This window comes from Simochromis diagramma, unplaced genomic scaffold, assembly GCF_900408965.1.
Source record: "Simochromis diagramma unplaced genomic scaffold, fSimDia1.1 OVJJ01000334.1, whole genome shotgun sequence".
NCBI lineage: Eukaryota > Metazoa > Chordata > Actinopteri > Cichliformes > Cichlidae > Simochromis > Simochromis diagramma.
The window spans coordinates 6,495,513-6,515,998 of NW_024386764.1; the positions used below are offsets into that span (position 1 = coordinate 6,495,513).

A 20,486-nucleotide genomic window follows, 5' to 3' on the forward strand; every position below is an offset into this window, starting at 1 on the left:
GTAGATTCAAACGAACGCGCTGATTCAGCGAGTGGGGGCGGAGCTACTTCTAGGTTCTGTTTGGTGCTTGGACAGCGAAGCGTCGGATTGAGAGCGATTATCTTCGTTACGGTGGAAAGTGTTACGTTTAGATGTTAACAAACCCCCACGTAAAGAAAAAAAAATGAGACTTAGGTCTCAGAAAACTGTTGCTGCTTGTCCAGAGACACCGAGGCGCTCCCGTCGACGGTCTAACGGAAAAAGGAGTCGATCGCGCCTGTCCGGGTCGGAGATTGAAAGTCCGCTTCAAAGCAAGGTAATTTATTGTTTGTCGGGTTATTTCTCTATGGTGATAGTGCTGTTATTAATGTTGGTGGAACAGGTAAACATTGTGGTAGCATACAGAGCTGGATGTTGAATATCGTCCCTTTGTTAGGATGCTAGGCTAGTTAGCTAGCTACTAGCGTTCTCATAACAAAACAGCTAACAGAGTTGCTAACATTAGCACCTTCTCGATGGTAGGTGGCTTTTACCACCGTTCTCTAGTTTTATCTGGATCTGTCTGGACCTATTTAAGTAAATTTTTTTTGGTTAATTTTAATTGGTAGGTTAAATACAGCAAGGAGGGTTGGTAGGGATACAGTTTCCAATTTAGACGTGAAAATAAACTATCGTGGTTGTAAATATAAGCTACTGTTAAAACTTCGAGCTACTGATTAAGCTTTATGACTTTAAGTTTAGATTTTAAAACGTGTTGGATTGGCAGACATGACTGTGACTAACCACTGTTTGCATTGTAGATTTAAACTGTAGATCATTCACTGGGTGTCGAAAAGAACAAAGGAAAACAATGTTGTTCATACAGATCCAATTCATTCTTAGTAGCTGCTGTCTTTAAGTAAATCAGTCAATCAATCAATGAAACTATCATTAGTATTATTTTTTTGTATTCTTTTCTTTTAACCTCTACACCGAGTCGCATTGTTGTGTGTTGCTTTAAATTACTAAAATGAAACAGTGAGTTAACTTTGGTTTCAAGTTTAATCCTTTACCTTAAAATTGAGGGTCTTTTCACCCATAAGAGAAACTTGAGAACATCTCAAAGAAGAAGCATACATACTAGGCAGCGTTAATCACATCACAACACTGGATTCCAAGAGGATTGATGCCAACAAGGATTAAAGATCCCAGTTGCATGTGGAAGAGGGTCGCAGTAAAGTAGGTCACCAGGACACGTCTTTCTGTTTAGACCCATTAGACTAGTGTGGATAGAGGCCACGCAGAACAGAATCCCATTCAGGGCAACATTTGTGGTGACTTTGGTTGTTGGTTAAATCAACTTGATACTCAGGTTGAAATATGGGGCAAACTGCTGCTTGAAGAAAGGTTTATAACCATGTTACAATTGTACTGTAAATAGCTGTGAAACTGTGTGGTCACCAAAATACAAGCTGACTTACCTTTAATGACGGCGTTTGAATGACGGCGTATTCACTACGTGAAGGCTTAAAATTAGCCAAATCTTGTACCCATCCTAGGTGAATTGGGTGTGTGCCTCCAGAGATTTATAATTGTGAAATTGGTTCGCCCTATATGTGCTGACTCCTCAGACAAGGTACGAGAATAAATAGCGGTTGGTCTTCAGGGTTTCTACTCCACTGCTGTATTTCATACGAGTCCACATTTCCAATGCGCGCAATTTTTTGCAAGTACCGTCTCTTTGCATCTGGACACAATCTGTCTCTATAACGTCCTTTTTCTTTTGAGCTGCTTTTAAGTATGGTTCATAGCAATCTTTCTTCCAACACAGTGTGTTTGTTTTGATTCGTGGCCTACTAAAATGGTGCCGCGCTCCCACAATGCATTGCGGCGTGAACTCCAAAGCCCCATTGTCCTTGGTGATGTAAGACTTGGATGCAGCTGCTGGCCATGGAAACCCATTCTATGGAGCTCTCTACACGCTGTTTTTGAACTAATGTAAATTCCACAGTTTGGAGGTCTGTAATGATTGACTCTGCTGAAAATTAGCGACCTCTGTGCACTATGCGTTTGTTGAAACAATCTGCATGCCTAGGTGTTCCCGTGGAAGTAATTGGAACACCTGAATTCAATGATTTGGATGAGTAAGTGAACACTATAGTGTAGAATAGAATAATCCTTTATTGTCATTGTACGTGTACAGCGAAACTATGGGTGCTCTACAGGAATGAAATATAAATAGTAAAACAACAGGAATAAATGGCATACAGGAGATATATATATATATATATATATATATATATATATATATATATATATATATATATATATATATATATATATAGAGAGAGAGAGAAGGGGACACATTGAAGAACAAAGTGCTTGGAAGCAGTGCAAAGGGGTTGGTCTGAGTATTGAGTCCGTATGTGAGGCCTGAGTGATGGGGATTACTCAGACCGTGGCACAGATTGGTGGGGGGATGGTGTTTGTGAGGTGTAGGACCTGATTGACCTGAAGTGCTGACCAGAGGTCAGCAGGCCTTCCTGTTCTCAGTCGTGGCCCCTGCGTACCAAACACCCAGGCAGTAGGAAAGCTTGCTCTCCATCGAGGAGCGGTAGAAGGTCAGGAGCAGCTTCTGGTCCAGGTTATTCTGGAAGTGCAGCTGCTTTTGGGTCTTCTCTAACAGAATTTTTTTATAAACGTGGGATACTGATTGAGACATCCTGAAGTAATGCACTATTACGCTGTTTTAAATGGACCTTTAGGGGTAATAATGAAGGTGTTTTTTTTCTTCTTCTTGTTTTTATTGTGTAGGATGAAGAGACTGTGAATAAAGACTCAGAGGATGAAGTTCCCACTATGGTGAGGCGACCGCTGCCTCGTGGCCGGGCGAGAAAGAGGGCTATTGCTGTGAATGACCAAGAATCAGGTATTTTAGCGCCATCGGCTGATTCTGCTTTAAAGCACAGTTACACTACCTGTTAGTTGAAATGCTCATCGTTTTCTGTTGTGTTTTCTGAATGACTCTCATTTTACTGTCTAGATTTGACCTTCAAGACTCCAGTCCGTCCCATCATGCACCACGAGCGCATACTGTCAGAGATCGACCCTGTGACTCCGCGTAACGCGACAACAGCTAGAAACATCTACTCACCCATTGTGCGTTTCCTCACACCCAGCAAAGAAAGTGAGTACCAGTCATCCATTTGAAACTTGTTTACATGTAACAAAAGTCTCTCATTGAGAGACATCACCATACAACTGAATGCAGCTTTGTGATCCATGTGATAAACTCCACCTTGAACAAGCTGACCTGCTTAAACTACTCGGTCGGGAGTCAACTTTATAAGTCTTATGTGATGTCATAAAGTCAGACTTGGTACTTACTGTGTGTGTGTGTGTGTGTGTGTGTGTGTGTGTGTGTGTGTGTGTGTGTTCTATTCAGATTTGAAGTACGCAGGAACAGGGACCAGTGTACTGATGAGCCCAGAACACGGTGTGTTCGGTTGTGGCTCCATTGACCTTCTGGGTGGAGACGAGGACGATGACATCTTTGATCCGTAAGTTGTTTTTCTACATACAGTCACAGGAGAAGATCATGATGTAACTTCATCTCATACATTATTTTAAAGGAAGTATTCAAAATCAGTTTACAAAATCCAAAAATATCTTTTTCTAGTTCTTCAGTAACATCATGTCGGCAATTCAGTTTTATTTATATAGTGCCAAATCACAACAACAGTCACCTCCAGGCGCTTTATATTGTACAGTAGATCGTACAATAATAGATACAGAGGAAAACACAACAATCCTATGACCCCCCTATGAGCAAGCATTTTGGCGACAGTGGGAAGGAAAAACTCCCTTTTAACAGGAAGAAACCTCCGGCAGTGGATATGGGTTTGGTAACTTAGCTATTTGAGAAACGACACAAAGTTTTGTTTGAAAGTTTCTGTTGCTGAGCATCATTTTCATCTGCAGCTTTACGTTCATCAAGAACATGCCGTCGCAGTCCCAGCATTCTAGACCTGCTCTTCTAGATATTCCCCCGAAGACCAGAAGCACCCCAGAGGGAACGCTGGTGGTCGATCTGGTGAGTTTTATCCTCCCTGGCCTCCTGCTCGTTGCACACATATGCAGGGATGGGTACCGGTTCTGACATAAACGGTAGTAACCAGACCGAAAAGCAGCGCACATTTCGGTGCTTTATTTCGGTGCTTTTTTTTTTTCCTGAGCTGTGATACACTTTAGATTCTAGCCAATCATTTTACGTTTCCGAGGATAGTAGGCGGATCCAGGTACATACGTTCTTTTAGAGCAGAGCTACAGATTAAAAATGCCCAGGGCGAAGCGGTCAAAAGTCTGGCTGTACTTCACAGCAAAAGATGCAAACTCAGCAGCCTGCAACCAGTGCTTTAAGGTGATACTGTGCAAAGGATGTAATACCTCAAATCCAATGAAACACCTGACGACTCATAGCGTTTTTTTAAAAGCCGAGAAATGCGTCGTATTTGATAGCTTGCTGCGAGACCTCACACCGAGCACATCTACTGCGGGTGTGGTGCCTGTTATCGGACCCGGAGTTAGCAACATCCCCCAAAAACCCGAAGAGGAGAGTCCTGGCCCCTAGCCCTGCCAGTGTAGCAGAAATGATGACGGATGATGATGGCAGCAGCAGCCGTTCTTCTCTGCGTGAGTAGCTTAATGTTGTTCGTGTGTAATTTACGTTGAGTAGGCTAACCACGTTATTACATTAATGCATGTAAGGTGAACTAGCAAACACCGTCGTAGTTGCATGAGGCTGTCTTCTTGTTTGATGGCAGATACTCCCTTCACCCTGGCCAAAAAGGCTAAAATGACCAAAGAAAAAGTGGAAAACAGTTAAACATGAGAGGTTTTTGGACAAAGTTTGTGTTTTTTTTCCATTGTTTAAGCACTGCTTCCAGCCAAAAGTGATACCATAAATCCCCTGTAGCTGCAGAAAAGGCTAACATTGTTATCTTTTTACAAAAAAACAGCTGAACATGAGAGGTTTTTGGACCAATTTTGTGTTCTCCATTCTTTAAGCACCGGTTCGAGCACTGTTTAAGCACTGGCACCATTTCAAAAGTACCGGTTTGGCACCGGTATCGGATAAAACCTAAACGATACCCATCCATACACATATGCAGCTCGGACACATGGGCTGTATCCCAATTCAGGGTCTGCAGCCTTAAAGGCCGCATTTTAATGCCGATTACGTCACAGCGACGTGACGAAGGCTGTCCCAATTCAAAGGCTTGAAATGCGGCCCTCAAATGTGTCCTTCATTTCCCTGAATTTTAAGGATGTGGCGGTGTAGACTTTGTGGCCCAACATATCCCAGAATGCATAGCGAGGCGGTGGGTGTGGATAATTTTGCCGAAAAAAGACGGTGGAAGAGGGGGGGCCGAAGAGTAAACTTTTAAAAGTACTGAATATTATGTCACTTATTTATGTGCAAACGTTTAATAACGAAGAACATTAAAACATTACTGTTGGCCACATGTCGGCAAAGTTATGTGACATTACTGATGTTTGTACTAACGTGGTTTTAAAGCCTTTAAAATATACGCCGTTCAATAGTTGACGTTAATCTTACAGAGAATGTGATAATTTCATGGATATTTAAAGTAAGCACTGAGACAAATTTAGTAATGCCAACATATTGAAAGAACATATATTTGTCTCTTATATATAATACATTTATAAAGGGCTGCACGATTTTGCATAAAATAAGAATCACGATTTTTTGGCTTAGAATTGAGATCACGATTCTCTCACGATTTTCTTTTCCAGTATAAATATTTATTGCACTTATTAACTGCACATCAACTTCGTAACAGTTGAGACTGAACATAAAAACGTGTGTGTGTGTATGTATGTATGTATGTGTGTGTATATATATATATATATATATATATATTAGTGCAGTGCAGGTGCAGCCTAGGCGGAGTAGTCGAACGCTGATTCACTGAGCGCTCAACACAGACAGCATCGTCAGAAGGAAAGTTGATAAAATAAATTACAAATGTTGTATTGTTCAATACATATGCGTACCGAACCGAAAGCACTGTATCGAACGGTTCAATATCGATACGAATATCGTTGCACCCCTAATATACACACACACACACACACACACACACACACACACACACACACACACACACACACACACACACACACACGTGTATATATATATACACGTGTGTGTGTATATATATATATATATTTATTTTATTTATTCGCTTTTTTGCACTACATTAGACAACATCAAAATAACGTTTTCAAAAATGACAATAGCGTTGGCATTTTTTGTTATTTGTCTGTTGTAATCTTTATAAAAAACCTTAAAACCCCACCTCTTAATATTTGGTATATGGCGAGGCACTGTGGACACCCAAGTTTGTGATTGTGTAGAATTTTCAAATCAATACCATGGTTGCATCTGCTGAAAATCTCTGTGAAGCTCAAATCTCAGTGACCTTGACTTCAAGGTCAGAGGCCAACTCTTGAAAATCAGAGGAGTTTCACATTTATAACACAGGTATGTCTACTAGGAGGCTGAAGGGTAGCACTATATATTTATATATATAGTGCTACCCTTCTGTCTACTAGGAGGCTGAAGGGTAGCACTATATATTTATAAACAATCAAAGACAACAATTATTAGGCAATTTATTTATTTCCAATTTGTATTGAATTTATTTCTGTTAACATGGTGTTTTTGGTCTGATTGAAGGACTGATGCGATGGTAAGGTGTCCGCTGCTCCGCTTTGAATATTGGTAGGCTTTTTTTTTTTTTTTTTTTTAAATTTTCACAAGAATTGCTAGTTCCCCTAGAGTTTTGGCCACCCCAACAATCAGACGATTCCCTATGAGCAAGCATTTAGCAACAGTGGGAAGGAAAAACTCCCCTCTAAAAGGAAGAAACCTTCGACAGAACCAGGCTCAGGAAGGGACAGCCATCTGCCGCGACTGGTTGGGGTGGGGGGAGTGAAAATTAAAAAAAAAAAAAAAAAAAAAGCCAAAGTGATCATTATTGGAGCAGCTTAATGAATTTTTCCAGTGCTGTTAATATCCTTTTCCAACCCCAGTTTGTGTTTTTTGTCACTTTTGTCCAAGGTGGAGGAAGCCATGCTGTAGATTGATTCTGTATGGTCTTTCAGTGTCAATACATGGGAACCTCTTAGAGAGGCCAGGGTTGAAAAAGGGATGCCGGAGAACCTCTGAGGGTGTTATCCGCTGGTTTGCATCCAAGGCCAACATCCCTTTAATTAAGCTGACAAATAAACGTTGGCCATTTTCAGGTCCTCGTCCAAACACCATTACTTGTTCGAGGTCATCAAGACGCGCAAGTTTTATGTATCGAGTCTCCAGGGACTCATATCCTGTCTCGCACTGAAATTGTTTGTCAGTCTTAAATGTCCAGCGCTGTTGGTTGTAGTTGTCTTCAATGAAATAGTCTTCAGTGTACACACCAGAGTCCAGAACATGATCTGGTGGCTGTCCTTGAGTCTCTATGATGAATTTCAAAACATCATATTCTCCATTTCCAGGGTAGAGTGGCACCCCTGTACCAAGTTCCACAGTTACCAGCCCCAAAGACCACATGTCAGCTGCTTCATTATAAGGAAGGCCAAGCATAACCTCAGGTGCACTATAACCAACCGTCCCCACACAATCACTAGGATTCACTGCAGCTGCAGGACATGCGAGGCCAAAGTCTATAAGTCTGACTTTGACTGGAGACTCATGGCGGTTAACAACCATGATGTTTCCAGGTTTGAGGTCAGCGTGCACTATTCCCACAGAACCTAGGTGTGACAGGGCATTTGTGAGTTGATGTAAAATTGGCCTGACTTCGCTTATGGGGAGACCCTGGTTTTTCCGGTCCCGTATGTAGTCCCAGAGGCATTGATCAAGGAGTTCAAAGTTTAAGCAGACCCGCTCTCCGTCGTGGAAAAAGCCATTCCATTTAACTATGTTGGCTGCATCTGGATCCAACCTTCTCAGCTGCTCCAGGATGCAAATTTCCAGTTTTGCCTGTTGCAGAGTATCAGGACGGTTCCTGTTGACTTTAATAGCCACAGCACGGTTGGTTTTGGTATCGCGACATTTGGCTACAATACCAAAGCCCCCTTCTCCGAGGAAAGCCTCTACCTTGTAGCGGTTTCCCAAAATGCTCCCTTCAACTATTTCAAGCTCACCTGAGTTGAAGGATGAGCTGGCTGACGTGTGGTCGCATACTTGCTGAGAAAATTCAACCGAGTTTTGGAAACTGCAGTTGATTTTCTGTGATCTCTTGCTTTCCAAGTTTGAAGGGTGCTGAAAGACCACAGGGTTTTGTGGTCTTTCAACACTCATGTTAGTGCAAGGGGAACTCTTACGGTTGAAAAAGGGATGCCGGAGAACCTCCAAGGGTGTTATCCGCTGGTTTGCATCCAAGGCCAACATCCCTTTAATTAAGCTGACAAATAAACGTTGGCCATTTTCAGGTCCTCGTCCAAACACCATTACTTGTTCGAGGTCATCAAGACGCGTAAGTTTTATGTATCGAGTCTCCAGGGACTCATATCCTGTCTCGCACTGAAATTGTTGGTCAGTCTTAAATGTCCAGCGCTGTTGGTTGTAGTTGTCTTCAATGAAATAGTCTTCAGTGTACACGCCAGAGTCCAGAACATGATCTGGTGGCTGTCCCTGGGTCTGTATGATGAATTTCAAAACATCATAATAATTTCTCCCAGGGTAGAGAGGCACCCCTGTACCAAGTTCCACAGCTACCAGCCCCAAAGACCACATGTCAGCTGCTTCATTATAAGGAAGGCCAAGCATAACCTCAGGTGCACTATAACCAACTGTCCCCACACGGTCACCAGGCATTACTGCAGATGCAGGACATGCGAGGCCAAAGTCTATAAGTTTGACTTTGATGGGAGACTCATGGCGGTTAACAACCATGATGTTTCTAGATTTGAGGTCAGCGTGCACTATTCCCACAGAGCCCAGGTGTGACAGGGCATTTGTGAGTTGATGTAAAATTGGCCTGACTTCGCTTATGGGGAGACCCTGGTTTTTCCGGTCCCGTATGTAGTCCCACAGGCATTGATCAAGGATTTCAAAGTTTAAGCAGACCCGCTCTCCGTCATGGAAAAAGCCGTTCCATTTAACAATGTTGGCGGCATCTGGATCCAACCTTCTCAGCTGCTCCAGGATGAAAATTTCCAGTTTTGCCTGTTGCAGAGTATCAGGGTGGTTCCTGTTGACTTTAATAGCCACAGCTCTGTTGGTTTTGGTATCGCGGCATTTGGCTACAATACCAAAGCCCCCTTCTCCGAGGAAAGCCTCTACCTTGTAGTGGTTTCCCAAAATGCTCCCTTTAACTATTTCAAGCTCATCTGAGCTGAAGGATGGGTTAGCTGACATGGTGGAATGTGTCAGCTTGATCGGTGAATTGCTGAGAAACGTGAAATTCTCTCAAAACTTTCCAAAAGGTTTTTGGTTGCTGTCAGGTCTACGTCCGTTAAGCACTGAAGTTTAACAGAGCAAAGCCCCTATTTGTAGGCTTTGCTTCTCAGCAAGATTATGACATAACAAAGGATCAATGGCATTCTATTTTGGATCAAAGGCATTCTATTTTTTTCAGTTGAAACACTGAAAAAAAATAGTGTTTCAACAGGGCAGGCTGGCGCCCTATGGAACGCAGAGGTGATAGGGTAAGGATGCAGAGGATAAGATCCAGGATAAGATTTACTTATTGGTCAGCTCATCAGTGAGCAGCTGCAGAATCACAGGTGCAGCTTGGCAGGAGATGGACTCAGGGTGAAGACACAAAATCAACAATGACAACACTGTTATTCTTTATTAGTGTGAATGCTGGTAAGCGTGTGTGTGTGTGTGTGTTTCAACTGCTGCTGTGTGCACAGTGTTTGCTCTACAGCCATCATTTTACCCTCACGTAGCCATCGTTGTTGTCTTTCCAACAGCATGTCTTTCAAAGCTCAGAGATGTAAACGTTTTTAAACTGTGTGGATCCAAGTGGAGGGATAATCCTCTTAACCGACCCATAGAAATACATTATATTTTCAGACAGGAGTTTGTCTCAACAGCAGGAAAGACCCCACTTTTTAAATTGCTCCTGCGGCCAAAGTTTTGACAGCAGGAACATGAAGAACACACTGTTGTATAGAACAGGGCCCTATTTCAGGAAGCCGGTTTAGAAAACTCAGAGTGAAAAACGATACTCAGGGTTGAGTAACCCCGAACTGTCCAACTCGGAATATTCGGTTTCAGAAAGGCTGATAACAATTAGTTCAGTCAACGCGGAGTTGCTTTAACCCCAAGTTAAGCGCGCGCACGAGGATACATAAAGCCCTGATTAGTGGAGCACAGATTAAGCGAGTCACCATGGAGACGGAGGGAAAGAAGGCGCGGTCAATGTATCTTACAGCGCTTGAGGCCGAAATTCTGATGGCAGCATATGCCGATAACATGCAAATTCCGCGGAAAAAAAAGTAACACAGCCTCAGCTGCAAAAGAAAGGGAGCATGCATGGCAAAACATAGCCGACAGAGTCAATGCGTGAGTGTTAATTTAAACATTGATCTAGGGATTTCCACCCATTTAACACGTTATTTTATTATATTTTATTTTATTTTTTTATTTTATACATTTGATTTTGTGATGTGATTTGAGCGCAGGTGCAACCCAACAGGCCCCAAACGTTCCTGGCAGCAAGTAAAAATGAAATATAAAAATATAGTCCAAACAGGTAAGGTGTAATTGTATTATGAGCCATAGTGCTTGGTCTGTTTGTAAATCAATTGCAGTTAGAGGCTACATTATTTTCCCCTCTGTAAGCACTTATTGAAATTATCTGAGCACATTACAAGTACATATTTGCTCACTCTGTATGCTCAAATGTGACCCGTTATAGCCAACAGGAAAAAAAGCGGAGGCCCGAAAAACAGGTGGGGGTCCTCCACCACCACTCACAGAGGCTGAGCAGTTGGCTTCCACATTTGTGATAATGTTGGCAGCATCACATATGATCTTCACAGTGCAGAGAACACAAATTAGCATCCATTACTATAAAGAAATAATCTGTTAGTTTGAAATGCTACAGGGAACTATGTACCTGCACATTAATGCTGTGGAAAGACTTCCTGTTCACATAGTCTCCTTCATTTACTGAAGGAGCAATGATTGGAATGTGAGTGCCATCTATACAGCCAATCACGCCTGGGAACCGTGAGAATAAATGTAAAATTTAAGTAGTAGTTCAAATATCACCACATCATGAATTAAGTTTCGTTCATCCTGATACCTGCAATTTTGTGGAATCCCTCTTTGATAAATCTTGTGGGTCTGTGACCGGGGAACACCACAAACGAGTACAGGAGACGTTTCAGTGCAACTGTAACATTCCTGACTGCCCGACAGACGGTAGCCTTGGAAACGTGCTCAGCGTCACCAATATTATACAGAAAGCTCCCGTTTGCAAAAAACCGAAGTGCAATACAAATAATATGTAATGAACTGAGAGGATGTCTGCGATGTGTCACATGAGCAATATTAGGCCTGAGGATGTTATTCAAATAAATTATAGATTGTGCTGAAAAACGGTAACGTTCACACAGGAAATCATCAGGAAATGATAAAATGTCCGAACGCGCTCTGATCACTCTCTCCCGGCGGAGAGCTCTGCGGAGAATTTGGGCTTCAACATCTACTGGCTCTTCAAGGAAAGAGCACGCCATGTCTGACACTTCCTACAGTCAGGTTTCCGACAAAGAGGCGGAGAACGTCAGGGTTAGTTGAAGTAAACCTGCTAGGGGGCAGGTTAGCTTCACGGAGTGTGTCGTCATAGTAACTCACTCAGGATTAATCTAAACTCGCTTTGTGAAACCGAAAACCCAGAGTTTTCGTTAACTCAGGGTATACTTACTCAGAGTTTGCACTAAACCGGCTTCCTGAAATAGGGCCCAGGTCCTCGGGATCGTCACCATTTGAAAATGATTTTGATGGGAGTTAGGGTCTTGGATTTAGAAGCAGTTGTTCAACAGGTGCACCGAGGCAGATTTGACAGGGTTTTGCCACAGAGTAATAGTGTGTCAGTAGTTAGTCCTGGACAACTAGATCAAGCATTCCGATTGGCCCATGAAATTCAGGCTTCTGTTTGATTGGTGCATTTGTTTTCAGCAGACAGGTGGTTCAGATCTGGGCTTTTGGAGTCAGTTGATGACTTTTAGAATCATCTTTTCTGACTGGATCATTAAAACTTAAAGCATTGATCTTTCTGCAGTGGATTCTCCCACATTTCAGTGATATGGTGAATAAAAGAATATTGTAAAGTCAAAATACACAACGTCGTAGTCTCACTTCAAGCACTTTATTCCTTACGTCTTGTTTTTCCGCTCACCCACAATAAGAACAACCCACCGCAGGCAACAGTACTCTTGCGATATAACAGAAAATAACAAGTTAACAATCTCCCTCTTTCTTTTTAAAAAATAAAAGTATAAATACCCCTTTTAAACATTTGTATACATATATGTAAACAAAACAAAAAAACGTCAACATTATAGAACATTCAGGAAACATTTCAATTTGCTTTGCTTTACTTAAAGCATACTATCACTGCACACAATAAACAATAGTGCATTTTAATGCAAAGAAAACTTCGTAAACAAAGGATCACAGTATCCAGAGCCCTTCATCTAGTGCTTTTAGAAGGGTTAAAGGTGAAACTCCCTTTTTTTTTTTTTTTTTCCCCCCAGACAATCAGCAAGTTGGGATTTGAAATCTGACCAACCAATCTGTCTGATTTTAATGGATTGTATGAGCTCTTTAACGCTGCTCATTTCCAGCCCCAGTCTCTTCTCTGTAACCTGCTTAGTGGACTTGAGTGCATCAAACAAGGAATGATTGTCAGGCACACAGATCAACAGAAGAGCATTCAGACCAGTGTTACCAGTTTTAAGCTCAGAAAAAAGTGTTGCCAGGAAGACAGCACTGTCTATTCCAGGGGTGTCAAACTCAAATACACAGTGGGCCAAAATTCAAAACTGGAACAAAGTCGCGGGCTAACGTTAATATTTATTGAAATACATTTATTCCTCCAGATATAAGAATGAATCTTTTCTTATGGACTCAAACACATTTTGCTGAAAAACTGAATATGGAACAAGCAAAGCTTAATACTAAACAATATATATATATTAGCTGTATAATACCAGTAGGCCAGCTCTAATAGTAATTTGGTATGGTGCCAGAGTTTGACACCTATGGTCTATTCCATCTGACGTGGCAAGAGTTTCTCCTGCCAGTGTACTTCTGACCACACGTCTGATATTTTTTTTATTTTTTAGACTGCCAAAAGAGAGGACAAAACTTTCCTCCTTTACCCATAAGGATGATTAATGCCCCTCCTTGAGTACCGCCAGCGGGAAGGTTGCCAAATGAAGCGTCACTGAAAACAACCAATGCCAAATCCTCACTGTTACCCAAGTGTTGAAACTTAAGAGTCACTTTCTCTACTTTAAGTTTACGGATAACTTTGTTCACTTCATGAATGGACTGCACAATTGCACCTTTGATATTAGATCCCAGGCTGCACGTGTCAAACGTAACATCTGGTCTCGTTTGTTTGGCAACCCACAAAATCTGTCCTATTTTTGACCCGAGTTGCTCCCGTTCTGTTTCACTTAAGGAAGCCTCCCTCTGTACAGCCCGTGCTGCTTGTAACTGAACAGGTTGTAGGTTGTAATATGCACAATATGCACCTCTATTACATCATTAACTGTACAAATGTCCATACCAACATAAAAAAAAACTGTCATGTTCTTCACGGCCCACAAGGAAGGTAAATTTCAGTACGGGAATGATATGAGTTGCAAAGTGACTTGAACCAGCCCAAAGGAAATCATCAACGTGACATGCAAGCACTCCTGTAATCTCAGATTGTTCATTCTGCCAATAGAACACTGTGGGATCAACCTGTGATATTTTACCACCAGTTTTGAGCATAATGTCTTTGACCTTATTGTACCAATAAAGTGAAGCAATTATTTCATTTCAGCTCAAAACATTCAGCTTTCTGAAGAAATTGCTGTGTGAAAATGCATTTTCTAGTTGATTTTTAAGTATCTGCAATTCCTTTTGGATGTTGTATTTAGCAAGAATAGAGTATGGTCTACATTTTATTGTTAAAGATTGACTTTCTGTGGCTTTAACATGGTTAAAATCATAAACTGGACACTTTCACCTTGCTCCCTTGTGAAAGCAGTCAGTTATATATTTAAAATATTAAGTAATCTGAGGCATGTGGTCGTGTTTATTTCCAGGAGGAGACCCTGATGTTGAGCTCTCTGAATGTGATCGAAGACGCAGAGTACACCTTCCATGCAGCTTTCCAGGACCATCAGTACAAGGTGACCACTCACTGAAAGCCACTCTTCACAACCCTCTGTGGTAGTCTCTTCTGCAGACCAGATGTTTACCACAGCAACTTATTTAACAACAAACAAGATCTTTCATTTTGATTCACTGTTGAGAACTTAACATGTGCCTCACATGTTGGTGCATTATATCACAGAGCTGGTGATGATGTTACTGATATATCAGCAGGTTTATTTTTCTTTCAGAGACATGAAACAGAAGCTTCCCTAACATTTGTTACCCCTGCTTATTGGAGTCCTTATTAACATGATGTGGCAATAATAAAAAAAATATTGATTTTTTTTTTAACTGCATTGTCACAAGTCATGGATAATTTCTCGTGTCTTTACTCTTTAATCTGCTTTTATAAATGCTGATACCAGCAGATCGTCAAACAGCCAATATTTTCAGGGGACCTCTACATTATGTTATCTTTCCTAACGTCGTTAAAAACAAAAGGAAATGTATATTTCAGTTGAAAGTCACATAACCTATTGGATTTTGTTTTTAATAACTTGATGCGGTTGGGTTTCTGTATTTGGAAACTGTGCACTTCTCTATTTCATACTTCCTTGGTGGCTCATTTACGTACAAGATGCATGAATTAGGAAACTAGTAGAAAGTGTTGCATGTGAGCATCTGTGAAACTATTTTTCATTCACTCTAAAAATTAAAAACTGCAGTTGATGAAGTGCAAAAACCCACTTTGGAAAACTGAAAAGACACACACACACACACACACACACACACACACACACACACACACACACACACACACACACACACACACACACTTTTATGAATTTTGAAATATGCATTTGATTTCTTTGACCTCTCTTCTGTTTTGTGAGCAACTGGGGAGCTTCCATCGAGGGCTAAAATGGTCTAAATTCTTTCTGTTCCCACAAAGAAATTATTCTGCAAAGTGTTGTAATCGAGTGCAGCATCAAGGCATCTTTGTGGATAAAAGGATTCACGAGGTTGAGCAGACTTAGAAATTGTCTGTAAGCTTGTTATCTAGCTGGGATCTGAAGATGATATGCTGCGGAGGGTCAGTGAAGTCAGCCTAGTTATAAATAATGATATGTCATTCCAAGGCAGGCTACACAGCTGTCATTACACGGACATAACACTGGCAGAGGTTTAAAGGTGAGGGTGAAATGGGTTTTAATAAGCACACACTGGGGCGCAGATAACGTAGGAGCCAAGAGCGTCTGAGACAACACATTTCACAACGCTGTGCAGTGAGTTGAAATGTTTGGTGGTTTTGAGTTAATTGCCAAAAGTTATGATCCTAACCTTAATCATCTGACTAGACCAGGCAGTTGGATCTTTACTGAAACTACAAATTTTGGTATCTGGGACGCTGTGAGTCCAGGAGCTGACTCTACAACTGCACTTAACTCTTTACCCCTTAAAGCCTACTACGTGTAACCCTCAAAGCTCTTTTATGAACTGAGTGGTTTCTGTCATTTCTCAGGCTTATAGAACAAAATGACTGAGTGTGCATCAGCAGTTTGTGAGGGTGGCCTCTGTTGATGCAGACAAACCATTCTAGAGGTGGTCAAACAGTTTTTATTGGTGTGTATATACCAAGGTGTCAAAGCTCGTCATAAAGGGTACCTGGAAGGTTGTCAGATGTCTTGATGGGGAACAGAGTTAAAAGATGAGCTTCAGTCAGCAGAGCAGATCTGAGGTTACTGACTTGACCACTTATTCTTCCCCTGTTCTCAACAGGTATACATGGTGCTGCGACCACATGTGAAGGAGTTCCTGCAGGCCATGGCAAAAATCTACGAGGTGTGTGTCAGTGTGTAGATTAGCAAATAGTTTGGTTATTTTGAGCCTCATTCACACGTTAAACAAATTATTTTTCTGTCACTACTTTAACGTGGAGCAGTTAAAAGTGTGGAATTGTACCAACTACTGTGCGTGCTCTGTTCCAGCTGTTCGTTTACACGTGTGCGAAGAAGGAATATGCCGAGAAGATCCTGGACATCCTGGACCCGCAGAGAAAGCTGTTTCGGTATGAGCTGCTTCCACTTGTGTTTTGTAAACTCGGTGCTTGAGTGCAGAGACGTGCGGATTCGCACTGCTGCTGTGTTGCGTGCTCAGAAATTTGACATGGCCTGCTTCAAATGTTCCCTTTAACATTCTGCCCGTGCCATACAATGAGGACTGTAAATGTGAGTTTCACTTGTGATTTCTCTGGTAGACACCGGCTGTATCAGGACGACTGTGCCTGTGTTCTTGGCCACTACATCAAAGATCTCAGCATCCTTGGGAGGGATCTGAAGAAGACGGTGGTTCTGGATAATGCACCCCACACATATCCATATAATGTAAGTTTAAAGGCTGTGTTCTTTGATTTTCTCTGAGCCCCACTTGAATGACTGAACTTCTCACCCTGTGCTAACAGAGACCCGTCCACCCTTCGGAGAAAGCTCATTACACCGATTGTATCCACTATCTCATTCTTCGAGCTAACAGTAACAGTATAAAGAATGAGACCAGGCTTAGATACTGGGACTTTAGCGCCATCTGGTGGCAGATGGCTGCATAACATTTATGGCACAACAACTTATGGTAACTGGGCATCAATTAAAATGTTAATAATTAGACTAAATGACTACGTCTGGCATCGACTGACAGTAGTGACGATTATTCATCTTGTTGACTATTCGCACACATCCTTAATTATTTTTGTTTTGCTCTGTCAGCACTTTGTTGCTGTTACTAACTTTTAATAACATGTTTGTTTGTTTTTTGTAGTTGTTGAACACGATTCCCATCAAGAGCTGGTCTGGGGAGTCTGATGACAGAGAGCTGCAGAAGCTCATCCCCTACATGGAGAAACTGTCTGCAGCTGTAAGTCTGCTTACATCTTCTGTGTTTACTGTGCGCTTGTTTAAAATGGATTCAGAGGCAACAACATGTGCTTCCTCCTTCACCGCTTCCACTCTCACTGCACCAGCATCATTGTTTTTGGTCCCGGCAGGCGGCTGTTTTCAGAGAAAAACCCCCGCTGCTCTGCACCGGACAGCAAACCCATACAGATGGCATTTATCAGTGCCTCACGTTTACTTTAGAGATTATGAGAGAACGAGAGCAGATCTTTGAGAGTAAAAGTGTGAGTTACAGTAGTCAGCTGGACACAAGCGCCAACCAAATTAAAGGATTGAGCTTTAAGGTCCGCATCAAGTCGAACTGTATGCTAGTGTTGTTTCGGCTGCTGCCAAGTGGCCACTCACGTTGTTACGTGAGTTACAGTTAACAAAAAAGATTTTAAAATGAATATAAAATTCAGATAAGTAGCTTTGATCGTCAGCTTTAGTGAATGCCTCTCGTCCATGAGCCTGCTTCCTGCGATCTATACAGACGTTTAGATGTGTGGCAGGCGGACACTTAATCGACTCAGAGCTCATTTGCATCGGTTTTGTTAAACAAATGTTTAATCGTGTCTATGTGTGATGGTGCCTGTGATAAGATGCAAGTGTTTGTCTGTCTTTAATCTCACGAGATTCAAACATGCTAGTGTGTTTTTTCTGTCTGTTTTGTAGCTGCAGTTAATAATTGTCATGAACTATTAATCTATCATGTACAACAAAGAGTTCTCACATGCTCGCATTCGATAAACTAGAAAATCTTCACCATTTAATACAATGATTGATTTATATTAATAGTTGAGGCTGTAAGAATGCACGGTAACTGGTGTGGTTCTCTTACAGCACATTTCTACTTAGCCCTAGTACAAGTCTCATTTATGCTTCACATTCATTTGTGCCTCACAGACTGGACACGTGAATATGGTGAGATACATGTTGTAATATTGGGCGGATCCACACTGGGTTTAGTTTTTTTTTTTATTGTCAGCGTTATAATTTGGCCCCTTGTTTGAAAACTTTGCTGCATAAACCTGTCCATGTTTGGGATGAGTCGCATGCTGCGCTCGCTTCCTGTTTTATGTGAACATGCTGATGGCTGGAGCGGGGAGGCCCGGGCTGGCTCGCTGAGTTGATAACCTTGTCGTGTAGCTGCTCAGCGTCACCGTGCTTGTGGTTTGGTGAGGACAGATAGTGAAAAGATATTCTGGACATGCCGGGCAGGCTAAGTGCTACAGACTCAGATTGTCATAGAGAAAATGGATTTTCCTTTTCTTTTAAGGTTGTTGCTGATTCCCCGGTCAGTGAGCTGTGAGTGAAACAGCTGGTTATCTGCAGAAGCATCTGCCTGATGTCTTTCCTCTCCCGGTTTCATGATTGACTCTGAATATCTCTCGCTGGTGTTTTTTCAGGAGGATTTTCGGGAGGTGCTGAAGAAGAGGAAGGATCACTTCCACAGGCTGCTGTCAGAGGACTGACAAACCCCCCACTTTGACTGCTTAATGTGACTTTCACAGCCCATGTTTGCTTTGGCGAAAAGGCAGAAGCCAGTTGGACCTAGGTAACCTGCAGACTGTTGGTTCGTGGTGGACCTGTGCGCCCTCCTCCGTCCTCCTCCATCCTCCCCCGTCCTCCCGTTGGCTTGAAATGACAGCAGAGCGGTGTTTCAGACATGCTGCTGGTCGCTCAACAGATTACACAAGCAATAAACTCATATCTGTGTGTATATATATATTTACAGCTTAGAATCCAAAATATGTTGTTTATAGTCCTGATTTTTTTTTTTAATTTATTAACTATATTGCAAATCTACAGCTGTTATCTGTATATTTTAAAATGTTTTCTTATGCAATAAAATATCCCTGATAATAACTGGGGAAAATAAAGCATTCGTGCCTAGGTGTCATTTGATTTTCATATTTAGATTGTTATTTTATATGATCCCCTTATCTTCAGTTGTTGAAATTTTTCATTGAGCATACAGATGACTGTGAGGAAGAGGAGGAAGCTACATGTTTGGAGAACACATGGGCTCAAGGAGGCTGAACTAAAAGAGAGTCGGACAAAAAGAAATATTAGTAAAGTTGAGGTGATTGAATGGAAATTGAATTCCAATCATTCCACGTTCAGGTCTCCCTATTTTTCAAGGGTGAAAGTCTTATGTTTCCAGGAAACGCTCCTCAACATAGCGAAAAGCAGCGATGTGAGAATTTCCTCTAAGGAAACATCCTGTAATAGGATTTTCAAAAGGTCTGTTTCTCAGGCATGAAATAAATAGATTTTCAAAAATCTCAGCTGCTCTCTGCACTGCCTCTGCAGGTATCTGTAACCCTTTGAACATCTGCACCGCTGCAGCAGAGCTTTAAACTTGTTTCTATTCACAATAACTTAATGCGCAAACCCTGCTCATCACTTCCTGTTAAGGAGGAAATGGAAGTGTCACAAGGGCAAGTGGAAAGATGGTAACGCATGCGCACACCTTTCCTAGATCACTCCTTTATTACCATTGGTAATCTGATATTCACTGACAGCACATTAAGCATCCCAGGATCCATGTGTGAGTCACAGACTTCATTCACCAGTGGCTTTTATGTATTGTTTGTGGGCAAAGATGTTAAACGCTTTTCTTTATCTATTTGGTGAGAAATTCCAGGAATCAGATGTTTAGAGAAAATGGGGCATGCGCAGTAAAGTTACACACACACAATCCGAAAATGTTTGGCGTCTGTTCGTCGCGCCCGAGGCCACCGAGGAGTTATCAGTGGACTGTTGGAAGTTGGAGTGACTGATAATGAAAAGCCCAACAAAATCAGAAAAAACACAATGACGTCTCTATAACCTTAATTTTGAAAAGTTCATCACTTATTATTGAGTGAAAAGACTTTCTATAAACCCGTTGTCTGTAGTAGCTGATGCTGTCTGAGTGAGCATTAATATACTTCACGCGCTCATCCTGTGTATGAATATCAGAGGCGCGCCGAGGTTTGGTTTCATTGTAAATATTTACTGCCCTGTTTAGATGCACTCGTGTTCGTGATGGATGTGATTGTTCATGTTGAATTTGAAGGTAAACTAAAAGTAAGTGCCTCCTCCTCCTCCTCCTCCTCCTGCTGCTGCTGCCGCTCCTCTGCCTTTATTTGCTCCATATGGTGTTTGACATGGTACCCAGGAAGGAAAAAAAAAAC

General features: G+C 41.8%; 1 protein-coding gene across 1 annotated transcript; it reads left to right on the forward strand.

Annotated features, from left to right (window-relative positions):
• Positions 1-20,475, forward strand: ctdspl3 (CTD (carboxy-terminal domain, RNA polymerase II, polypeptide A) small phosphatase like 3). The gene is made up of 11 exons (XM_040033687.1): positions 1-295; positions 2,773-2,887; positions 3,002-3,145; positions 3,404-3,518; positions 3,940-4,051; positions 14,326-14,412; positions 16,157-16,219; positions 16,366-16,445; positions 16,635-16,761; positions 17,192-17,287; positions 18,714-20,475. The coding sequence occupies exons 1-11, from the start codon at positions 164-166 to the stop codon at positions 18,777-18,779; spliced, it is 1,137 nt and encodes a 378-aa protein (XP_039889621.1). The 5' UTR covers positions 1-163; the 3' UTR covers positions 18,780-20,475.
• The last annotated feature ends 11 nt before the right edge of the window (positions 20,476-20,486 follow it).